At 37.6% G+C, this 23,166-nt stretch overlaps 1 protein-coding gene across 3 annotated transcripts in view; it reads right to left on the bottom strand.

Annotated features, from left to right (window-relative positions):
• WWOX (WW domain containing oxidoreductase) overlaps positions 1 to 23,166 on the bottom strand; it is a 498,626-nt gene that overhangs the window by 363,950 nt on the left and 111,510 nt on the right. The window contains exons 7-10 of one of the 3 annotated variants that reach the window (XM_071567155.1): positions 15,194 to 15,379; positions 11,293 to 11,557; positions 7,351 to 7,412; positions 5,540 to 5,554 (exon numbers count right to left, since the gene is read on the bottom strand). In XM_071567155.1, the coding sequence (XP_071423256.1) occupies positions 7,395 to 7,412; positions 11,293 to 11,557; positions 15,194 to 15,379 (469 nt within the window). In that variant the 3' untranslated portion in view covers positions 5,540 to 5,554; positions 7,351 to 7,394. Of the gene's footprint in view, positions 1 to 5,539; positions 5,555 to 7,350; positions 7,413 to 11,292; positions 11,558 to 15,193; positions 15,380 to 23,166 lie in introns of those variants that run through there. The other 2 variants (XM_071567154.1, XM_071567152.1) reach the window with 2 other exon arrangements.

The following is a 23,166-nucleotide window of genomic DNA, read 5'->3' as shown; positions in this document are numbered from 1 at the left end:
GCAGACCTATTTCCCTCCACGTGGAAATCTCGCCAATGCTCCAAGCTGGCCAAGGAACATCCTGCAGTTTGAGCCTTGCCTCTAGAAAAAAAAGGAAATTACCACACTCATATCCATAACACCAGAAAAAAAAAAAAAACAAAACCAACAAACTCAACCCAGCAAGTTCCCTCACATTTTCCTCAAGAGAAAAAAAATATACCTATATGTACAGTAAACGTTGGAATAGAGAACCGACAAGAACTAGAAATACTATTGGTATCACAGTGGGATACCTCCCAAAAGCCTAGAAATATGAATTTTCTATACACACAAGTACATTTTCAATAGCTTTCCTGGAAGGAAGTTTTTAGGAATGTTAATTTAGTTATTCACTTATGTCCAGGGAATGCCAACATGATGATAAATGACATGTCACAGTGTAAGAAAAAAAAACAAACAAACAGATGAATCACTTTTTTCAGGCAAACAGACTCTGATTGTGTTCACCTGTCCAGGAACATGAACTACATTAAAAACTCAAGTATATTTTTCATTTCTATAGATAGGTACATAGACATATATATGTAAAAATAGTGAGAATATTGAGAAAACATTATGCAGTACCCTGCAATTGATATACTTTATTATTTTTGGACCCTGCAAATATACTTTTTAATGACTTTCCTCTAAAAGAAGGGACTTTCTAGCTCATATTACTTGGACACTCTTACTGTTTACTCTTCCATCTTTTTTGTGAAGTCAGAAGAGATTTCCCTGAGAACTTCAAATAAATAAGATATCCAGCTGCACAAACACTATACATTCTGTTGGATTACTTTGGCTTCCTAAGGAATATTTGACTTTCTCTGGATGTAAATGATTAAAGAGAATTCATCATCTGAAACTGATTGGTGAACTGTTTAAAGTGGTATGGCACCTCTTCAAAGATGATATAGAAAGAACTGAAAAGACCATGGTACAATAAAGCATCTCAGATATCCAAGGAGTTCTAGGGAAATAATGTAACTTAGCACTCCACTCCCCAATTAAGAAATAGTATTTAAATAATAGTTGCATAAAATAGGATCTATACAGCACTCCTTTTTAAAAAACAATTTCATATTTCATCTAGTCCACATAGGGCCAATAAAAGCTTGGGGTTTCCTGAACATCTGTCCATTTGTAAATAGAAACTTCCAAAGAAATGTGAGGAAAGATAAACCATGTTCTAGAATCCACAAAATTTATACTGCTCTATGAGTTATGATCACAAAATTACATGGACTAACAACATTCAATTCTGTAATTTCATTATTTTTAACATCTACTGTTTTAAGTTTGGACATAGGATTTTAACTTCTAGAGGTCAAAGAAACAAAAACTAATCTTCACCCAAAAACATTGCTTTGCTGAACTTTAGATGAGTGGAACATCAGCCCTCTTTCATAAACAGTAACTAGAAGGCTTAGTAACAGCAGGTATGGATGTGCATGTGAAAGACAAGGAAGAAGAACTACAAGAATTACTGCCTCATTGCCTCATCAAGTGATAGGGATAAGAAGATCTCAGCTCATTTAAGGAATAAAGAGTAAATTTAATTTTTTTTAAAAATCATAGCCAAAAATGATGCAGTTCTGTGCCTCTAAACTCAGTAGGAAACTTGATTTAAGAGAAGAAAATTAAGAAAGTGAAAAGCAGACTAATGAAACACAAGTACTTCTTAGAGCCATTTGTTCATTACCCACCCATTCCTCCATCATTCAGGTTGTCTCACAGCTTCAAAAAATTTAGCAGATTTGACATCTTACCCTACATGGGATTTGTTTTTTGCATTTCATATCATTCACAGCACCTTAAGTGCAATAGCTGAAAATACCTGGTTCAGTTAGAGTACCTCGTAGAATTTTTGTTTCATAGAATCAGAGAATGGTTTGGGTTGGAAGGGACCTTAAAGACCACAGGTAGGGACTCCTTCCACTAGCTCAGGTTGCTCCAAGCCCCTTCTAACCTGGCCTTGAACACTTCCAGGGATGGGGTATCCACAGCTTCTCTATGCAATCTGTTCCAGGCCTCGCCACCCCCCGAGCCAACCATTTCTTATATCCAATCTAACCTTCGCTCTGTCAGTATGAAGATATTGCTCAGTTTTCTGTCACTTCAGGCCCTTGTCCAAAGTCTCTCTCCAGCTCTCTCAGAGCCCTTTTAGGTACTGGAGGGTGCTCTAAGGCCTCCCTGGAGCCTTCTCTTCTTCACACTGAACAAGCATCTCAGCCTGAGAGGGATGCTCCAGACTTCTGCCATAAAGCATAGTAGCTATGTTTGGCCAAAAACATAAAAATCATTAATTAAAAATAATTTTAGGTACTTTTCTATAAAAAGTGATTAAAAACTCATTGCTAGCTAAAAACTTCAAGTTTTATTACAGTGAATATTTGAGACTATCTTTCTAGAATGCAACACATCTTTGGATCATTATACATGAACTACAGTGCATTGACTTTGCTTTCATTACAATCATCTCATTCATAAAAATGTTCTATTGCTCTCTACTTTAATAAAGAAAATTATTAAACCTGTGATTTATGTGCTAGCTAGGAAATAAGGAGGTCTGGATCTTACTGTGTTATTTCAACAAACTCTAAGTGATCTTGCTCATGCACATAAATGAGAAGTTCTGGGGTCACAGGCAGGATTGAGTCACCTCATCTACAATGACTGTCACTGGACAGATCTGGGGTGCTCAAAGGGGCACCAACAGGGCTCTGACATGGAGTGAGGGGCACACAGAGGGCTCAGGAGTGCAGGGAGTGGCACATGGAGGGCTCTGCAACAAAGCAAAAAAAAAAAGGCACTGGAGGACTTGGGTCATCAGCAATACGTGGTAATTTCAGCCAGCAATTGTCACTGCTCACTATGCCCCAAAGCCATCAAAGATTACACCTTTATTAGGCAGCAGAACAAAATTATGCTATGCAAGAACTTTTATTTACTGGACCTCCTTAAAATTATTCCTATATCAATATCTATCATAACCTGAAGACAGATTAAAAGTGGGCAAAGGAAAACACGTAGCAAAGCACACACCATAAAAGCCCTTTAGACCATCGCTGCCACTTTCCTAACTTAGCAGACATATGTTTGCATTAGCACCAAATAAATGCACGAAATACAGAGGCAATCTGCTTAAGTTTTTTAAAAAATTGTCAAAACTTAATTTTAAACAGGATTATTCCCAACAAAAGCTACTGTTGATAGCTAAAGCCAGAAAAAGAATATGAACATGCACGTTTACCTTTTGGTTTCTACAACTCAAGTACGTTATATATTCAGAGAAGTTCCTCACAGTGTATTTCCTCTTACAGTCTCGCAATCTATTATTTTTAACAAAGCTCTGTTAGAAATGCTTTTGTTGTCTTTTTAGCAATGCTTGTCAGAAAATATTAGATTTATGTCAACTACACAAGAAAATTTTTTGTGTGTGGTCACAAAGCCAGAAGTGTCACAAGCTGTCCATAACCAGAGTTTTAACATTATATCTGTGCAGCAGAGTAAAACACACACACTTTTGAGAGAGAACTTATTTCTAATCAGTCAGAAGAAGGAAGGGAGGCCAAGAGGTTGTACATATAAATCCAGAACATTATCTAGAGCTGTTACTAGCTATTTTCTTCCTCGACAACAGAGAATAAAGCCATGAAAATAATTTGTCACAGAGCACTGTGAAAATAGATTCCCCAAAAGAGAACCCTTTTTTCCCCCAAAATTCCATATTTTAATACTAGACATCAAAAAAAAGAATGCTTGTACAGCAATATGCAAAATAAAAGCCAATGTAAAAATCAAAGTCACAGAACACCAGAATTTCAAGTATTTTGGATGTACTGAATTTCACTCCCTGAACATATTAAAAAAAACATGCAATCTTTTTTTACAGTCTCTTTAAACTCATATTTCCAAATTTTAGTCATATTTCCCCACAGGTGAAACATTATTTGTTTTCAGCTATTACGTAGATAATGAACTTCTGAGCAAAGAAAACAAATTATGATGTTTCAGCATGAAAAAGATCAGAACAGTACCACAAGGATGTGGCAAATTCTGAACAGTGAACATAGTGATAACAAATTAAAAAAACAAAGGTAAAAGGGCCCAAAAAAAAGAGCTAAATATCCTGTTCAGCTGATTCTATCAGAGCATAACATCTTTCCTGTCACCCAAGTACCTCAATGCTCATAATACAACAGAAATTTCCTTCCTTATGGTTTCTCAAATACATTCTGAGCAGATCAATGCTGAATAGCACCTGAGAGACACCACAGCACTTCAGGTGCACTTTAGCTCCACAAGTGAGGGTGAGGAAAAGAGAAAGAACTAAAAAAAAGAAAAAAAAAAAGAACTTGAAATCATCTTTGGATGGCTGCAAAAGAACACAGGGGGAAAAGTATGGTGAAGGAAAGCTTGGGACTTTCACACAAGAAAGAAATTAGAGATGCATCCCAGAGTGCAAAAATAAAAAGGATTTACTTTTAAAACCTCTTCTTAAGTAATACTCATTTTGTTCTTAAAGCAGCTTATACCCACAAATTCTATCCCTCCATCATGATTCAACAAGGTTGATTTCTAGACAGTGTAGCAATCCTGACTCAAGAAATTAAATTAACTAAATGCAAGACTGACTTTCTGCAAGTTTCAGAAAGAAATATTTGGTTCTGTGATGTTAACTCCCTATGAGGTCAATTTTTTCAGATATCAGGCAGGAGATTATCAGGTATCAGACAAGGCTGGATGTGAAATTGCACAGAAGACTCACATTTGTGAGCAATTCAGACCTACATGCAGACATTCCAAAGGTGCATATATGGATTTCTAACTAAAAAATGTTTTTCCAGGCTGAAAAATCAGGGAAATAATTATTTTCATTTCAAATTTGAACTTAATTACCTGTAATATAAAACATTATGGACCAAATGTTCCCCTGCCTTGCAGCTCACGTACTTTAAAAGGCATTCTGAAATCCTGCAAGGATCTGGGAGGAGAGAAAAAAAAAACTTACTTTGTCCACAAAACTATAGGGCATAGCAAAGCTGCTCCACAAACAGCTATGGGGGTGTGCTGGACACAGCAAATTCCAGGGCCACTGTTCCCCCTGAGCACCAGTCTGCACACTGAGACCCTGAGCTGTTCTGTTTGGCACATGGATGTGTTTTCATCAAGACTTTCCATTCCTGTGGTGTAGGTTACAGGGGACGAATTTAATTTGCCCTTATATTTCATGCTACATTTATTTTAGCAGGAAGTTAAAATATGCATCACTTAAATGTAAGTTTGATAATAAACTTGCTTATATTACATTTTATTACTAGATAGGACACATAAAATGATCAACAACAACTTTGGAGGCATCTCTTTATCATCCTATTACAACAAATCAAGATATTCTTCTCCATAAGCCTTCTTTCCTTTTGCCCAATTCAGTCAATTTTAAATAGGAGTTTACTGGTCGGAAAACTCTGCTGTCGGAGTCCAATAAAATAACTGTCCTTCCATCGTACTTGAGGTACAGTCCACAAACCTGTGTGTTAAAAAGGGAGCTGTGGCTTAGCATCACTTGAACATTTACACTTCAGGCATTAACCCATAAAACAGGAGAACTGCACATGTGATTTATACACTCTCCACAACTGCTCATACCCAATAGGTAGGGAGTCCCTTTTCCCTGTCTGTCCTCTTTCACTGCCTGCCCAGAACTCAATCTGAGAAAAGAAACTGACATTTTGATCAAACTAAACTGTGAGGCTCTTTCCAAAAAGAGCTGCGTGTTGCTTTTCAAGAAAACCCAGTGCATTTTCAGCAACGTCTTAAGGAAGGAAATACAGACCAAATTCTGCACCGAAACACCCATCCCAACCCTGCCCAGGACTGCTCCTGCAGCTGAACAGGCACAACCAAGGACAGAATTTGGCCTGAACTGTGAATTCAGTAATGGAAGCCAACATCAACTCCACACAGCCCACACAGATCTTTGGACAGCAAAAAATGTTTGCTTAGGGAGGGAATACTATCCCCAGCAATAAGGGTAATTCCAGCCTCTTCAGCAAAGAACAGGGGAGAAAGTGAAGAGATGATGAGGCTTCAGGGCCACTGTTGGGCTTCTATCAAAAGCAAACAGATGTGATCATTAGGAAGGAGCAAGTCACTCCTGTAGATGCAGACTGATTTCTTTCCAGAACATCATTTCTGAGTGGATGTTAGGTGTGTGCAAAAATCATCACATGAAATTGAAATTTAAACACTTCCAGCTTGTGGCAAAAGTAAATCCAGTGAAGCTGTTGTAGGCACTTGGATTTCCTCCTGTCTGTATATGCACTGCAATCCAGGTCTGCTGCCTTAACACTCCTGGCATAATATCACAATGAAGACTTTGGGGCCCTTAGAAATATTCCTAATAATTCTCAATAACAGTATTTTAAAAACAAAATTCAGTTATGGAAAGCTACTATCTTTGGGAGAGAAGGGAGAAATCAAAAAGCAGTTCAAGGATCAGTCGCTTACACAGTGAAAAATTAAGGGCAGAATTGCCTTACCACAGCTAACTGGCTTTTAGAGGTGACAAGTTGTGCTCTTCTAGTTGTAATTTGTATCTCAGCAACAGAACCAATGTTTTATTCTCAACCATTAAAAGGGGGTAACACATCTGCTAAAACTCCAACACAATGGCTGGCTTTACACTGCAACAGGAAATGTAACCCAATAGTCTCAGAACTTCCCCAAACCCCAGCCATTTCTTAATGTAAAAGGATTTGAAAATTCAGTTCACTGAAACATCTGTTAAGCTCTTGCTACTCTAACACATGATATTCTTTCTGCTCTGTTACCTGCCAACAAAAATATTTGGGTCCATGTAAGACTATCACAAGTGTGTGATAACGGCACTCCATTTCCAAATTTATGTGCCTTTGTACACTCAGAAAATCACCTGGGAGTGACACTAGATAGGATACTCAGTGTAAGCTCAAAACTTACAATAAACTTATTTAATTTTAATCTTGTATGTAAATAGTGACAAATTAGATGGGTTCTGAATGACTGGCAGTAATTTAAAACAAAAGCAACAACTTAGGCAAACTTTTCTTGAGCCAATTTTCAAGAAGAGAGACAAAAGGAGAAAGGGAAGGAGTGAGAAGGAGGAGAGAGAAAGAGCATGAAAGAGCATGAAAAAACAACAAAACCCTAAAGCCTTAGATCAAATCAGCTAAGCATATGTGTGGCCTACACAGTTACACTGAGAGCTTCTCTTCCAATTTGTTATTTACAGTGGTCACTTGTTTCAATTGATATTTAATTATATTGTAAGCATCTCCAACTTACTGAATAACTAGATAGTGGTCAGCAAAAGAGAGGCCCTTTGAACATCAGTAGGGCTGGAGTTCCTACAAAAATAAAACGGGAATTTATTTGCAACTATTTCTTCCTACAAAAAATACTTGTTCTCCATTTCTGTATATAAATCCTTGTGGATTTTACATCTTGAAAAGAGGTAGGTGGGGGAAAAAGGAATAGAATTTACAGTGCTCTACTTAAAAAAAAACTACTTCCCAGATTCCTACAACTATCAGTGATTTAAATATTGTGTTATATTTTAAAAGCATACTAGACAGCTCTGTGTGATTCAACAGAAGAGTTCACTATAAGTAGCACAAACATAGAACAATTTTTATGCTGTAGTCACTCATAAAAAACAGGTTTGGAATATTAGAACCTGCATTTCTTCTTGCAGTAAGGTATGACCATTTACAGAAGCAATTAAAATTATGCCTCTAAAAGCCTCACATTTGAAAGACAGATAAACCCTACTTATGTTTGTTCTTCTAGAAAAAAATTTACAGACCTTTTCTTTATCAAGTCAGGTTATTTTAAATTTCTGCTAACAGTGTCCTAACTACTGAAACTACCAAAATAGCAGCAACTAACAGCAAACATGTAAATGAGCGTGTTAAAATCAGTATCTTAATACTGATTCTCAGTGCTTCAGGGAAGCAGCTAAAATGGAACAGTTACCAGCAGTGATTCCGCAGCTAAATTCTGTCATGCTGAATACCCCAAGTGCCACACACCTCAGTCTGCATCACCTCTCCCCAGAATAGTGACTGGCAGTATGCAAGTGTGCATTTCTAAAGAAAATACTATATCCTCATCAACCAACGTGCAGCTGTTCAACATTTGAGAAGTGAACTCAAAAAATATATACTTCAGATACACAAAGAATATTTCTTCATTGTTGGAAACAAAATAAATTATTAAACTGTTGTGATTCCTAATAAGCAAAGTTTAAACAGATGATTTTATAAGTACCACAGAAAATGATGCCAACTAAGTCAAAGGTGTGAAGACTGATTTCTCAGTAGCAACTTGTAGCCAGGAATTCTTGTTCTGAGAAAAACCAGTAGGGAATCAAATGTATGTTCTGATTTTGTCCTGCATCAAGCTTTGAAGTTTCCAAAACAGAGCAAACTGAGTGTTACTCTGAGCTACCTATGACTTTCAGAACATATACCAGTCTAATTTTGCAAAATACAAATTGAAAATGTAAATATTGTTTATGAACAGCTTTTAAAACACTGATACAAGAAGGCCCCAGCCAGAATGGGGGATGTGCAGCTGCAGGCTCTGTGTGTGCAGATATGCTCACCTATGCAAGCATCTATAGAGACCCAGGAGCCTGATAGTTCAGGACATCGCAAACAGCTTCCAACTGGCTCCAGAAAGGATTAGTCTCTCCATGTACCAAAATGCTGCAGCCGCTAAAGCTGCTGCCTCCGAGATCGAAACAGGGACAGGCACATCCCCATGGCACCTTGTCTGAGCTGACAGCCCTTACCTCTCTCCACACAACCTTGTCACGGATCTCTCAATTCCAGTTACGGGCCCAGCTTACTTGAAACTACTTTAAATGCTGCTGCATCATGCTGCATTGTGCAATGCAGACATCCTTGGAAAACACAGGAACGTACAGTTCACCACCTCGGGACTGCAGCTGTAAGCTTTGAGATCACTCCCAAAACTCTGACCAAAAGACTCATCTAAACTTCAGGGTGAACTCCCACAGAAACACTGAAAGGCAGCCCACAGAAAGATCCTCAACAAAGTCTATTCCAGGTTGGTGAGAGCACAATCCCTAAAACAGAAGCAAGTCATTTGCTCCCTACAAACCTCAAAATAGAAACTCTTACACTGATGATGTTGAGAATTTCAGCTCTGCTTGTTTGCATACCCAGGAAGGGGCACTCTTCTGGTTTTACTGGCAACTGAAACATTGGTAAAGTTCAGAGGAACATAATTCATATCAGAACATGAGTAGTAAAACTGCTTAACCTCAGCCCATACCCTCCATTATGACATTCAAATAACCTCAGTGAAATACAAACATGAAGAACATTACAGAAGTGATTTGACTTGGAATAGAGTGCACTATTATTCAGTGCTGATATTTTTTGAAGTGTGCTTTGTATTCTCTTTTATGCACTACCCATTAACAAATAGATACTATGAAAAAATAGAATAATTGTTTTAAAGAATTCAAAATTAATGCTGGTGTTCCACTTTGTTCTTTAGAGGATAAGATTGCCTGAGCAACAAACACTAAAGGTTCTCTTGTGAAAATATGTCAGAGCAAATAAAACTAACAATTCATAAGTGTCCACAGACTGGATCCTTTTCACGGGATGTTGATAACATTCACTTACACATTCTCAGGAGAACTTCAAGAATTTGTTTTGCAGACTATCCCTAACACAGCAGAGGCATGGTTTTATAGGTCCTGGTCAAAAAAACATGCTGTTGAAAGATATTATTACTTGTCCCAAAGTGCCAGAACACTCACTTATCAATGTTGTGGACATAAATAGGTTTTGTGTATGTACAGGCTGCAGACTGCAGGCAGAGGTTAGAGGTGTTGGAGGTGACCATGCACCCATGGTCAGTGCAAAACTCTGGAGTGCTTGTATTTTTGCTCCATAGAACTTACTGAAGATCTGGTATTGTTCTTTTATGGACATGTAACCAGATTTTTTTATGTTTTTTCCACATACATGATCCCAGTATAAATTAAGATTAATTTCATTATCTCCACAATAGTGAAATGCATAAGCAAATCTTTTGTGCAATTTATACACAGAGGTTCCACCACTGATTTCCTCAGCTACTAGAGGTTATGTGGTAGATGAAGCTGCTTAAGGATGGATCCCCTTGCCTAAATTCTGATCTTATTCAAATAAAACCAATTAATAAAAAGCAGCTAAAATAGATAGTTGCGCTACACCACAACAACTCTTGCCAGCTGAGAAGTCTTATGGGAAAGGCATCTGGTTTGAGCTTGAACAAACTGCCATGGCTAGATGAGTTCTGCAGGGATATGGACCTTTCCATTTCCCTCATTCACAGCTGGAAACATTCAACAGAGACTGTCTCTCCCTGCTACCCTTTTGGGAATATCCTTCTTTGCCAACGAAAAAGGAGTGAGAAACACCCTATAAGGTTAAAGACAGTTCTCAATGAAGTAAAAGTCATCTTCTGCCTAAAACATACTTTGTACTCCCTATAAATAACCAGGCTCAGAGGTTCAAGGGATAAGAGTAATGCCTCCAACTGCTGGAGATGCTGCAAATTCTTATATAATGAAGACTAATAACATTGGCTAAGGAAGAACTGAGCAGCCTTTCATTATGTCATGGTCCCAGTCCAAAATCCAATGGAGACAAATGGAAAACACCCATTGTCTTCAGCACTTTGTAAGAATCAAGAAAATTGTTGGGTTGTTGGTTTTTTTTTTAAATATGAATGAAGGTGCTTTTACCACTGAAAGCACTTTCCCTCAGCCATTAATAATGTCTGTAGTATCTTTTCTAACTAGGGCATCTGTTTACATAAAAAATGCAGTCAACATATTCCACTTAAAAGCCAAAGCAATTTTTTTGATGTTTTACATATACTGAGCACAGAAGTAACTCTAAACTATCCCACACCTAAGACATACAACACCCTCAATCACAGAGAAAATCATATATTCAAACAAGGATGTCATGCACTCCATCTTACATGGTTCCTTAACTGAAGATTGACAAAGTAAATCTAAAATGGTTGATGAAGCCTCTTCTAGAGCACTATCTTGGCACAATGTTTGTCATTAAAATCAGGATCATGGTTATAAAAGGCAATAGGTCAAAGCAGATATATACATCTGGATTTTTATAACTTTTCTCCCTTGACTTGAAAAAACAAAGGTGTGTAAAGCACTTTAAGGCATTCACTTACCATGGATTTGGTGAAAGGTCGAGCCAAGGTAAACAGAAGGGTGTACACCCACCAGTTACGATGGATGGAGGAGTAAATCATATTTCCAGGATGGACTGAATTAGATGTCACTCCATGGGGAGAAAGGCGTCGGTTCAGCTCGTTAGAGAACAGTATATTGCAAAGCTTGGAGTGATTGTAGGCCAGCATAGCCCAATACTCCTTCTTAGGTGGAGAAAGCAGGCTGAAATCAAGCTTTCCAGAGGAGTCTTTAATTTCTGTAAATCTAAAAAACAGTAAATATGCCTTAGATACCTCAGAGTTAATTCCACTCTCATTAAGAACAACATGAAATGTAGGCAACAGAGTAGAACTTGGCCAGAACCAACATAAAACAACAGCTTATTTAGCAGCTGAAAGCATCTACTAGAAATTGCCTGAGACCCAAGAAGTAGTTCCATCTAATATGGCAGTAAAATTCTTGGATAATTAGCAAAAGCAAATGAAAAATAAAAACAGGTAAAAAAACTTTAATGATTTAAAGGCATCATACTTATGATGACAACTTATGAATCACTTTATTTTAAATCAAAGGAAAAAAAAGATTTTGCCATAGATCCATAAAAGCACAATCACAAAGGACAATGTAGGGTAAAATAACTCCGCAGTAGAAGCAGAGAAACGCAGCATCCTTTCATTTCTCCTTCTTCCCGTCCCCTGATCATTTCATCCAGCGCCCACATGCTGCACACTTGCATTTAAGTGTTCAAGTAACTATGGATGAGTCTCGCTGCCTCTTAGACTTTTTTTTAGATTAAAAATTGATGAATATAAAGGGGTTATAACCTTGGTAACTTGCCATCAATAGTCTTATATGTTTAAAAGATAAATGTAAACAAAGCCAAAATGAGTTCTGGCAGAGTATAATGTTTTTAAGTATACCCATGGCATGGCTGAACACAAATCAAAGTAACTAGTTGATGTTTTTTAATTGGGTCTGACAGAGTCATTAAACACCAGCTGTTTGTTTCTTTCCTCTTTTTTTTTTAATAACAAAGTGAATGTTCTAAAGACATTTAGATGAAGAAAAGGAAGTTTCCATATAGCCTTTTTCCTCCCAATTCTTACAATTTGATTTATCAATTTACTGGTATACTTTAATAGAAAATAATACTACACTTAGTTACCGATCTATGTTTCATTCAGCAGAGCTACTAAAAATAAAAAGGATTTAGCAAGCTCTTTTTAATACTCAGAGTTTTCAGAATCAGCTGGGGAGAAGAGGGATAAACATAATTATAGTACACACTAGCAAAATGTTTTAAAATATCTTCACTAATTTTGCATCTCATGCCCAGAAATGAAGAGATCAGCTGGAATTTCTATATTCATTCTGTGAGCAGAATTATAATACACTCAGAGAAAAGCAATACAGTATTTGAACTGAAGAGGAATCCAGGATGTTCTGTGTCTTGCAGAATTAGCCTTTCAATTTCAACAACAATATTTCTCTTTCATAATTTTCAGTTAAATAAAATACATTTCTGAAATTAACAGGACTATTCTGGGAGGAATTTCCTATATTGATTCCTCAAATAATCATTTATGACACCAAAAATAATCTATAAATAAACCACTTTTTGTGTACTGTATAATGGAAGCACGTGGTATATTTTGAGTCCAGTCCTACAAGTGCTTATGAGAGTCAATCTTACTTGTGTTGGCAATCTCACTGAATTCAGGAGAATAAGGGCTGTACAATTAAATAAACAACACAGAAATAAAGACAGAAGAAAAGTCAACCTACTTATTATCCTGATTTTATTATGATGTGCTTAAAGTAAAAGCTTAATTTAAGCAAAATTCATTTGTGCTGAATGCAGAGAAGTAACTGGAAATGAACAAAGAACCAGAGAGGCAAATAAATATTTTGTCTTGGAGCAGTCTAGTGTAGTATTTTCTGCAAACATGGGCCTTTGTATTTCCCCTAGCGGGGGGTCTTGACTCTGGAGAAAAGATCCAGTCAAGGTTTATGGAAGTAATTAGATACCAACACTTCTGTTTTACAACATAGTTTAAGGCTCAGAGTTCTCAAGTAGGTCAGAAAGCACAACTACCCAATAATACCTAACTAACTCCTTACATCAACTTCTTGCCATTAAATAGATTGGTAGGGAAAAGCACAATTATTTACAATGATCAGTTGAAGTGGTAAGATACAGTGCAATACATTAATTGGACTCCTTAGAAAAAGGGAAACATACTATTTGTGTTTATTTTATTCAAACACAGACTGTTACTTATTTTTTCATGGGCTTCTCTAAACCTTGGCTGATCTTACTGACTTAACAATGAGCACTTTAAAACTGTTTTCAAAAACACAGATAAAGATGTCCAGAGATGTGAGCTGTGGTCACACACAGCACTTAATGCAGAGAAAAACAAAGATGTCATTTAAAATACTATCAGAGATACAAACTTACAAAGGGGAAGAAGCAGCTGACAATTCAACATAATCTCCCATTAAATAACAGCTCATTTATACGTATCCCATTGTGCCCTCCACATCTGGCAAGTGATTGGAGTTGGCAGATTTATTTCCAGAGCTATCTCTCCTGCCCTGCAGTAGCTGCCCTCACTCCGAACAGGACTCTGCGACTTTCTTTCACCAACCTGGTGTGATTTGCAAAGATAAGGATGTCCAGATTTTGTTACCACCTAATTACTAGACATTTCATGTCTTTTAACACTGGGGAGGATTATTACTGGCATTTTCTATTGCTTCCTTTCATTTCAGCCATCATAAATTTAAAACGGTAAAAGTAAATCTATCTGCAGTGTGTCATTTATACCATAAGCCCCTGTGTTTGGAAGTGATAAAGGTTTCAGCCCGACCCTTGGCTGGTCTCTCTCTACCAGGTCCCTGGGGTTACATTTTATGGAAACATGATTAAAAAAATAAGCTTCATTCTGGGTCACTAAAACATTTCAGAAATAGGAAGGCAGAAAATAAAAAAAAATAAAAAAGCCCTCACACTTTCTTCCTTTTGGTTTGCTAGAGCTGTTACACATGACCAAAAGTGAAACAGAAATCACCAGTAATGTTTAAAGCTGGACATTATAGGTCTAATCCTGCAGTGCCTGAACTAAATCAGAAAGCAGTAAGTGGTTTGTGCCCAGTAAAAATTCAGAATTGGGGCATGCATTTTGCACAAGGAATTTTATTTAAATCAAATCCATCTTTTCAATTATTAGCACAAAAATCACAAGCACATCTGAAATAAGGCAAACCTCATCAACATGTTTTCTTCCAACTGTACTTTTCTTGGCAGTAAAAAAGATGAGCAACTAACATTCTAATTAAAAAATTCACCAAAAGAGGCATGGCCAGATTTGTAATGTGTATTAACTACACTACTTCCCATTTTACAATTATACAGCTAATGTCTGCATTGAATTCCCTAATTTCTCATTATAAAACAACTGGATTTCATCTAGTAGTTTTTAATTGCATTGTTTCTCCTGCTAAAATAACTGCACATTCTTCCTGCTAAGATGTTGAAGTTGTTGAATGACAAATCAATATAGGTCATGCCATTCAGATTTAATCAATTATTATTCCGTCTCCTCGCAAAATCAATGAGTGGTCTGAAATGCGGTGAAAATCTGCATTCACACAAAGAATGATCAAAAAAATATCTACATACTGCTATAAAACTAGAACACCCTTTATCCAGCAATAGAGCCAAATCCATAAGCATCCACAGGCATTAGTAATGCTTCTATTTTTAAAGAGTTTATTCAAAGGCAAATGCTTTAGAGTAAGGCCCTTCGTTTTCAGAAACTTTTGTTGTTCTGCCATAACTGTTTCCTGCCCTAAGAACTAAAGATTTCAGTGAAATCAAAGGTAACATCCACCAACCTGTGAGACTCGGAGGACAACACCACAACCCTGGCAGGAGAGGACTGGCGTAAAACCTCTTCCAGAAGCTGGACAAGATAGAAATGTCCCAGGTGGTTCACCTGGAAGGTGGACTCCAGGCCATCCTCAGTCAAGCACCAGGGAACACCAAACACGGCAGCATTGCAGATCAGGATGTGGAGGGGCCTGAAAAAAATCCAAACAGAAAAAAAACCCCTTCCTAAAACACATGCATTTATACTCCTTTGCGAACAAGACCCAGGTGTGTCCTGGGTGCAGGTGTGAGGGATTTACATGGCTGGTTTCTGTGGGAAGGAGCTGTCCTATGCTGGGCACACCTGCTTCCAGTTGGTTCCAGCAGCTCCACTCAGAGCCCAGCCCTCAGTGACACTGGTGGCCCCTTTGGGCAAGAATACAGAATAAAGGGCAAAATTCCACACAGCACCACTGTACTACCAATTACTAATTGGGAAACTGTCTCCTGGAGAATTTAGAAAAGAAATTTTTCTGAGGAGAGGGAGCAACTCCTATCACTTCATTTTATGGGTTACACATCTATTCATGACACCTGCACAATTGGTAGGGGACAAGTGATTAAGAAATAAAGATGCAATGCAACTAAGCACATGTACACATTTTACACTTCTGCAGCTTGTGAATTGTGCTGTTAAAAAATACAAGTTGAAAAAAAAAAACAGCAAAACGTTCTAAAGAAGCTGTATTCTTTGGTGGGAAATCTGCACACAATACATCTGAGATCCTTGAGACAGAATCCTTCCTCACTGAACTCAGGTAACTAAGTTTAAACAGAAATGCCACAATAAAGGAACCTGAAATGAAAGGGTAAAATTCTACCAAACTAAGCTAGAAAAGAACCTAGTCTGGCACATACCTCTCATTCAAAAAACAGGTCCAGAAAACTTCAAATTCCTTGAGGTCTCCAGTGTAAGCTCAGGATACTACACAACTTGCAGCCTTCCCAACCTCCACAGCAAGATCAAGGACAAATGCCCTTTCTGTTCTTTCTTGTCTTTTTCCAAATCCTTATGAAACACAGCAAAGTCTCTGGTTCTCGGACCTCAGATGGATCTGCGTTTGCTAGATTGCATCATCCCTTAAGGAAACCTTGGCACTGACAGTGTGTTCTTGTCCTTGAGGCAGACCCTGACGCAGCAGCCCTCAGCAAGCTCTACCTGAGCTGAGAACCTCAGGCTTGAGAGTCTGCATCTGGCATCCCTGGCCCTGGCATATTTAAATAGGACAAGTCAAACAAAATAATGATGGCCATAGAAATCTCTCATTCCTGCACCAATACCTGTGATGTCCTAACACCACAAAATTAAGATGTGTCACGTTCGTTTAGCCCATTCCAGCCTGTTAAGTCTTTACTGCAATTGTTCAAATACCATGATACAATATCAACACTCATCTTAAAACTCTAATCCTGAAGAAAATAAATTAAGCACAACTAGGAAAACTAGCTGCTTGCTCTCTCTGCTTCTCAAGTGCTTCCTTCCAGCCCTATACACATAAAATGACAGGAGACCCCGAGTTCGACCATTTTCCCACAGGATTGAAGGACATACATACTCCAACTCTGCGTATCTGCAGAAGAGATTCTGGAAAAGAATGTGAGACATGAAGCCCCACACTCTCAAACAAACATAAGTAATTAAATTCCTTCAGGCATGTTTGAAAACCCCAGATTTTCAAAGCCCATTTTTCAAAAAAAAAAAAAAAACATTGCAAGGGGAATAAAACACACATTAGCTGAATACTGAAAGAGCCACATAAGGATTGACATAAACAGATGTATTTTCTTATTTTGACTTCCAGCCCACTGGGAAGTAACCAGTGTTGTCTGCTTGAATAAGAAGTTAACATATAATATCTGTTCCTGTGCCAATGTTAACCAAAAGCTTGAGAAGCAGTAAGAAACATCTGTGTACTTGGGGAAGCTCAGTTTCTGAAATGCTGGATTTCTGATTTGCCTTTTGGTCAGTGACACTGACGCACCTGGTAACTTCACATACATACTACACTCACAAAAGAAACTGAAGGGGCACTGCCCTTTTAATAGGCAAGGTCCTCTCTGTCCAAACCAACTGGCAAAAAGGCAATTTTTTTTTTATCTTTGCAGCCACATTCAATACAGCACAGGCAGGCTATTTACTGAGATGTACAGGATCATATTCTTTAAAAGGTACCTGACCTTTTGTTGCACATTTTATCAAAATGTTTTAAACCTGAGTTCATTTTGCCTGTTTGAGATGCACCTGCCAAGAGGAAAACAAAGCAGCACAGAGCTTGAGAGTGCACGGAACTTCGGATGATTCATCACATCTTCTGAGAGTTTATGAAAACCTCTAGCAAGAATTAACTTACAGATCTGTAGATCTGCTGGGAAAAAGGAACAAGTTTCTCCAATGCAGATGCAATTTTTGACATAAGACCTTCCTGTATGAGAACTGCAGCACATGAGTGCAGCAGCAATACAAAAAGTACATTGGCATTGCCTCCAAAGCAAAATATAGCCCTTTTAAAAATATTTCTATTTAATAATTGCCATATGCACTATAAAGTAATAGATCACAGACAGAAATGATTCCTATATGAAGCAAAACTATATTCCACCTATCCAAACTGTCATATGCTTCAGCATTACTAATTACACAATAACTACCAGAGGGAAAATACACACTCTATACCTAAATCTGTCAGCTTAATTAATTAAAAAGATGATTCTAGAATTATAAAACTATAAAATGTAGTTACTTTTTAATTGTTAGCTCATTTAATTGGATTTTATAAAAGTAATAAAATTACGCTTCAGTCCATTTTATGCGATTTGTATTTTTCAAAGCACATCTCTCATTTTTTTAAGTAAGAGTAATTAAAATTTAAGAGACTGCAAAATTAACATTATTTACTATATTCTATTAGAAAAATGTGTGAAGAAATATGAAAATAAATACAGAAACATTTTAAACAATTATCCTACTGAAAAGGTAGGCTCAGATTCCCTTTTAGAATTCCTTTTTTTTAAATAGCATTAGTGGTTTTAAATACTAAAAAAAAAAAGATTCCTCTAGAAAATACCACAGAAAAGAAACCTAAAGGCTTGTATCAATAGATACTGCTGTTGTGCCTCCTATCAGGTCAGAAAGAACCACCTCTCGGACTTGGATCCAGGTCCATTAAGCTATCGGTGTCTCTCATCAGACTCCTAACAAAGGTCCAATTACTGGAAATTGTCATCTAAGTTTTTGTGACCTGGCCATTTGCACACCAGGAAATGAATGAGATTACCTGTATAACAGCCACTGTGTAGTTATGAATTTCAGCCACAGATGACAGATTCTAATCTCAACGGTGCAGAGCTCTGTATCACTGAACGTATCATTATGCAGGGACAAAATTTTTAAGATACATGACAATTCACACTGCACATCTGGCACTACAGCTTTGCTTTATGACAGGAATATTTTTAAGTGATAGCAGAACTATGACCTTGATTTCACAAGTTCATTAAAAACATTGCTGCAATCTACATTAGGCTTCCTACTGAGCCCAAGGAAAAAAAATCGCCCCTCAGTTTAAAATAGTTTGTAAATTTACATCAAAGACACAGCTAAGGCCAACAAAAATGTCAGCAGCAAAGGAAATTTTCTGTAGTGTTTACTCCTGGTATCAACATTACCATGTGCTCCCTCTAACCATGATGCCTATTACATATTTTTGCAAACACAATAGTTAAGACCCTGCAGAGTGTTATGAAAATTTGCCCCTGTATCTCCTTAAAATGTCTTCAGGCAGTGACTTCATCACACCAAGTGAGCTAATGTGATCTACCATCACAATTTAAGTAGGCGCTGGGACTTAAATGTGATCTGCTTCATCATGGCATGTAGTCACTGCTTCTTATCCTTCACAGCAGGACTGAAACTTGGGAATTCACTGCTCCAACTGTGTGATACACAGCAATTCTAGAAAAGCCTCACCATGCTGGTAAATGTAGCTACGATTTAGTGAAAGTTAAAAAGCATGTAGAATTTACCAGGACAATCTTAAATGTGAATATCTCAGCTGAAAACCAGCTAATATTTTGTGCACTTCTCAAGCCTCTGATACTTTACTAACCTTTGCACTGGGGAAGTCATTCAGATCTTACATGCTGTGCACAATTCACCATTAGAAGCAATAGAGTAATTCAATGGCTCTGCACTATTTTAAAATACAGTAAGGGAATACATTTGAGAGATACAGAAATTAAGTTGTTGCTACAAATCAGTTAGTTATGAAATTTAATAATCAATTTGTTAGCAACTGATGTAAAACTATGATCTGTCAGCAGTCTCCCAAGCTGGCTGTGTGCAGGAGTAGATATTTCCAAGGGAATTAATTACTGATGATTTGCAAAGGTAAGAATAATATTTTTCAACAAATGTAGCCTGTGCACTAGGAGGTTAAATAAACACCACCAAAATGTCAACAGAGTTCTTGGCTTTGGTGTTCTCCCATTTCAAACGTAATGAAATAGTTAACCAGAGATTATGCAAAGGGAATACTTTCAAATCTTCCCATGAAGCAGAATGTCACACCATCTGGGGCACTTCTCAAGTGATTTGAAAAGTTCACACTGTTTGGAATTACACAGAAATTCAACAGAAAAGGCCTTACCATATCCCCAAAGTCCCATAAGCAACTGTAGACCTGTGTCACGGCCAGTAAAGGCAGAGCTGTGACTTCTCTTCCACAAAGAAGCAAAGTCACAGCCCACCAAACTTTTCCACCCCATAACTCTGAACACCCATGTTGCTTTCTCTGCAAGTTAGAAAGTAGAACTGTCTGTGAGGGAATGCCTTTGTACGCAAAGGGAATACCCAACAGGCAAGCCAAGCTTATGGCTCTCCAGAAAACAGGTGAGTTAAACAACCATCGCCAGAAATCCCTCTCAGTTTTACAAGCAGCTCTGACAGGAAACTGAGCAACAAGAAAATCACAAAGTCAGGAGTCAGACAGCAGCACAAAATCTCAGAACCATGTATAATCTAATACCGACACAAAAATATCTAAATATTTACTTGTTCAGTGTAAAAGCAAAAGAAAAAAAGGCACTGCTTAACTCAGTGAATTTTGGAAACAAATACTTAATGTCTAACTTCCATTTTTCTAAAAATATTGGCTGAAAGGTCAGCACAAATACCCTCTATTGTCACCTGTCAGCTGACAGAATTGTGGATTCTTGTCAGACAGGCTTCATTTTAAGGCAAGCTACTAACACAGGACTTAGAGCCCTGATGGATGACCTCCTGCTAGAAGCAAGGAAAATTCTCTGCAATTCATCCTACTGGATTTCTTTGCAGGATTTGTCTGTTGATCAGCAAATGCTTCTGCCCCACTTCCAAGAGATTAATGGAAGTGGACTAAAACTGTTCTGATTCTTCCTTCATATCACATACATGGGAATTATTATGAGCAGCTGCTCCTATGTCTTCATAATACATCATCTGCATACTGCCATACAGGTCAACCATCTCTCAATCATTATTCATTTCTTCTTTAAAATCTTCAGTGCACAATTTCATAAATGTTTGGAGCAGGAACAGAGGTCTCAACTGATTTAGAGCTAAACAGAAAACATCCATTAGTCATGGTTTTCCCTTTATTAGTTTTCTTACATATACGGGGGGGAGGGCGCAACAACTAAAATAACCCCACATCATCTTACAGCTCCAGAAATTAATAAGTTATCTTTCTTTGAAGAAAATTTCTGTCATTTTAGCTCTCAGGGGTCAGGGGAGTTTGAGAAGCCTACTTTTCCTCTTAATGGGGTACAGAAGCAGATCCAACTACTCTGAAAATTTTAAATTTGAACTTCTGAAGAGAAATTTAGATGAACTATTAAAAAAACATTGAAGGGTTTTAAACATTTAATGCTAACACTTGTAATGTTGATCCTAAACTGACCTTAAGTAAAACGTGCACTGCCCAAAGCACTTTCCTCTAGAAATTATCCAAGCTTGGATTTTTTTATTCCACTCTTGTAAGAGTTTCACAAAGACACAAAGGGAGGAGGTGGAAAAGATATTTCACAAGCATGTGGTGTGTTTCTTCCTTCCATTAAGTTCACACCAGGGACTTTCTCACCTTTTTTGGGCCCATTATCCACAGCTCTGAATTCCTTTTTGCACAGGTATAATCTCACACTAATTTCCTCTTTCTGACAACACACAGTATACTCAGAGCACTATTAACAACAGGTGTTAGTGATAATCTTCCCTCACCTCAGCACCACATTTCAAAACAAAATCCATCCAAGCAACCATGTTTTCCTCTGTTAAAGTGTTGCATCTTTCCTGTATCCCTGGGGACTCAAAGTACCTCCATACATGTAGATTTTGAAAGTTCTGGGCCCAGTTTGAGGTAGAAGAGGGACAGGATAAGGCTCTGCAACTTAATTTCTGTACCTATTCAACCTTCCAGAATTTCCATTCTGCATCCTCTTCTTTTTCTCAGGTTCTGGCACAGTAAGAGGAGCCCTTTGTTCCATTCCTTGCCAGGTCTTGCAAGGACATTTTCTTTGGTTTCAAGTCTCCCTGATGCTTAGCAGAGAGCAGCAATGACAATATCCAGAATGTGCTCGTTTTCACTCGGCAGCTGAGGACATTTGCAACCCCAAAGTAGAACATCTTTTTCAAAATCCAACAGCACATCACTGTTTACACATATACACACACAGCTACAAACAAACACAAGCCAGACATAAAGGAACATCAATTCATTTTTGCAATAGCCATGGAATGATTTGTTGTTTCTGCACATGCTTCTAAACACATGAATTTCGTTGGTACACAGTAAGTACTTGTTAAGAAAAGAAGAAAGTTACAACTCAAAAAAGAAAAGGCAAATTACTAATTTTATTACATTCTTTTGTGACATTTCCAAATCCAAATGTTTTTGAGGCCGTGGTTGATCATTCAAACAATAAAACACTTCGTGGATTACAAATGTTTCACTTGCCAATGACAACTCCTTCCTCTGTTCTGCCAAATTATTCTAGAGCTGTAACAGAGCTCAGAAAGCCCATAGCAGCTGTGTGCTGCCATTCAGACCTGAAAGATTCCATGTTGCGATAAAAATTAATGTACTTTGACATCCTCTGGGATTCTCGGTGCCTTGGGAGCCCCTAACAGAAGAAATACAACCTTTTCAGTCTATTACACAAATTTTTGGATCCTAAAATTAAGACACGTGGTACACGCATGACCAGTCTCATGTCAGCAGTGAGGCTTCCCTACACAAGTGCCAGAAGATTCTGCCTTCATGTGTTTTCATTATCTCTCATAGAAAGTGTTTCACTAAATAGACTACATTTTAATGTATGTGTAATTAAATAGTTACTCTGGCCTTATATTTTTTCAGAACTTTTAGAAGGCAACATCAATTAAACACACAGATCTTCTCAAAACCCATTGAGCCATAATGCCCCAAAATCATCGGTTTATTTGTGACAGAATATGTTTTAATCAGTCATACATATCATACATATTTTAGTTCCTTAGATACTCAAAAGAGCCTTTACAGCTGGTACATCTTGCAGAAATTTTTACGAAGACAGAACCCCAAGACTTTTTGAGCCATCTTAGACTCAGCTTAGACTTAGGCATAGACAGAGGGCTGAAAATGGGCACCAGAACAGGCAATGTGCTGAGCAGAAATCCCCTGGAGGGTTATCAAGGTTTCTTGTTTAGGGTACAGTGAACAGACTGCAAAGTGGCCAAAGACAAGGGGCAGGTTTGGAAATTTTAGATAGCACAGTTATAGTCATAAAACTACATAACAAACGCCAAACAAAATCTTTCTGTTAGTAATATGTAAAAATGCTTCATATTTTTGTAGATGCAACTACATGTAAAGTTATGGTGAAGCGTCAATCCTATATTTTAATATGCACTTTACTTAAAAAAGAA

The sequence above is a fragment of the Pithys albifrons genome, chromosome 12 (assembly GCF_047495875.1).
Source record: "Pithys albifrons albifrons isolate INPA30051 chromosome 12, PitAlb_v1, whole genome shotgun sequence".
Taxonomy (NCBI): domain Eukaryota; kingdom Metazoa; phylum Chordata; class Aves; order Passeriformes; family Thamnophilidae; genus Pithys; species Pithys albifrons.
This window is presented reverse-complemented; position numbering and strand designations above follow the sequence as displayed.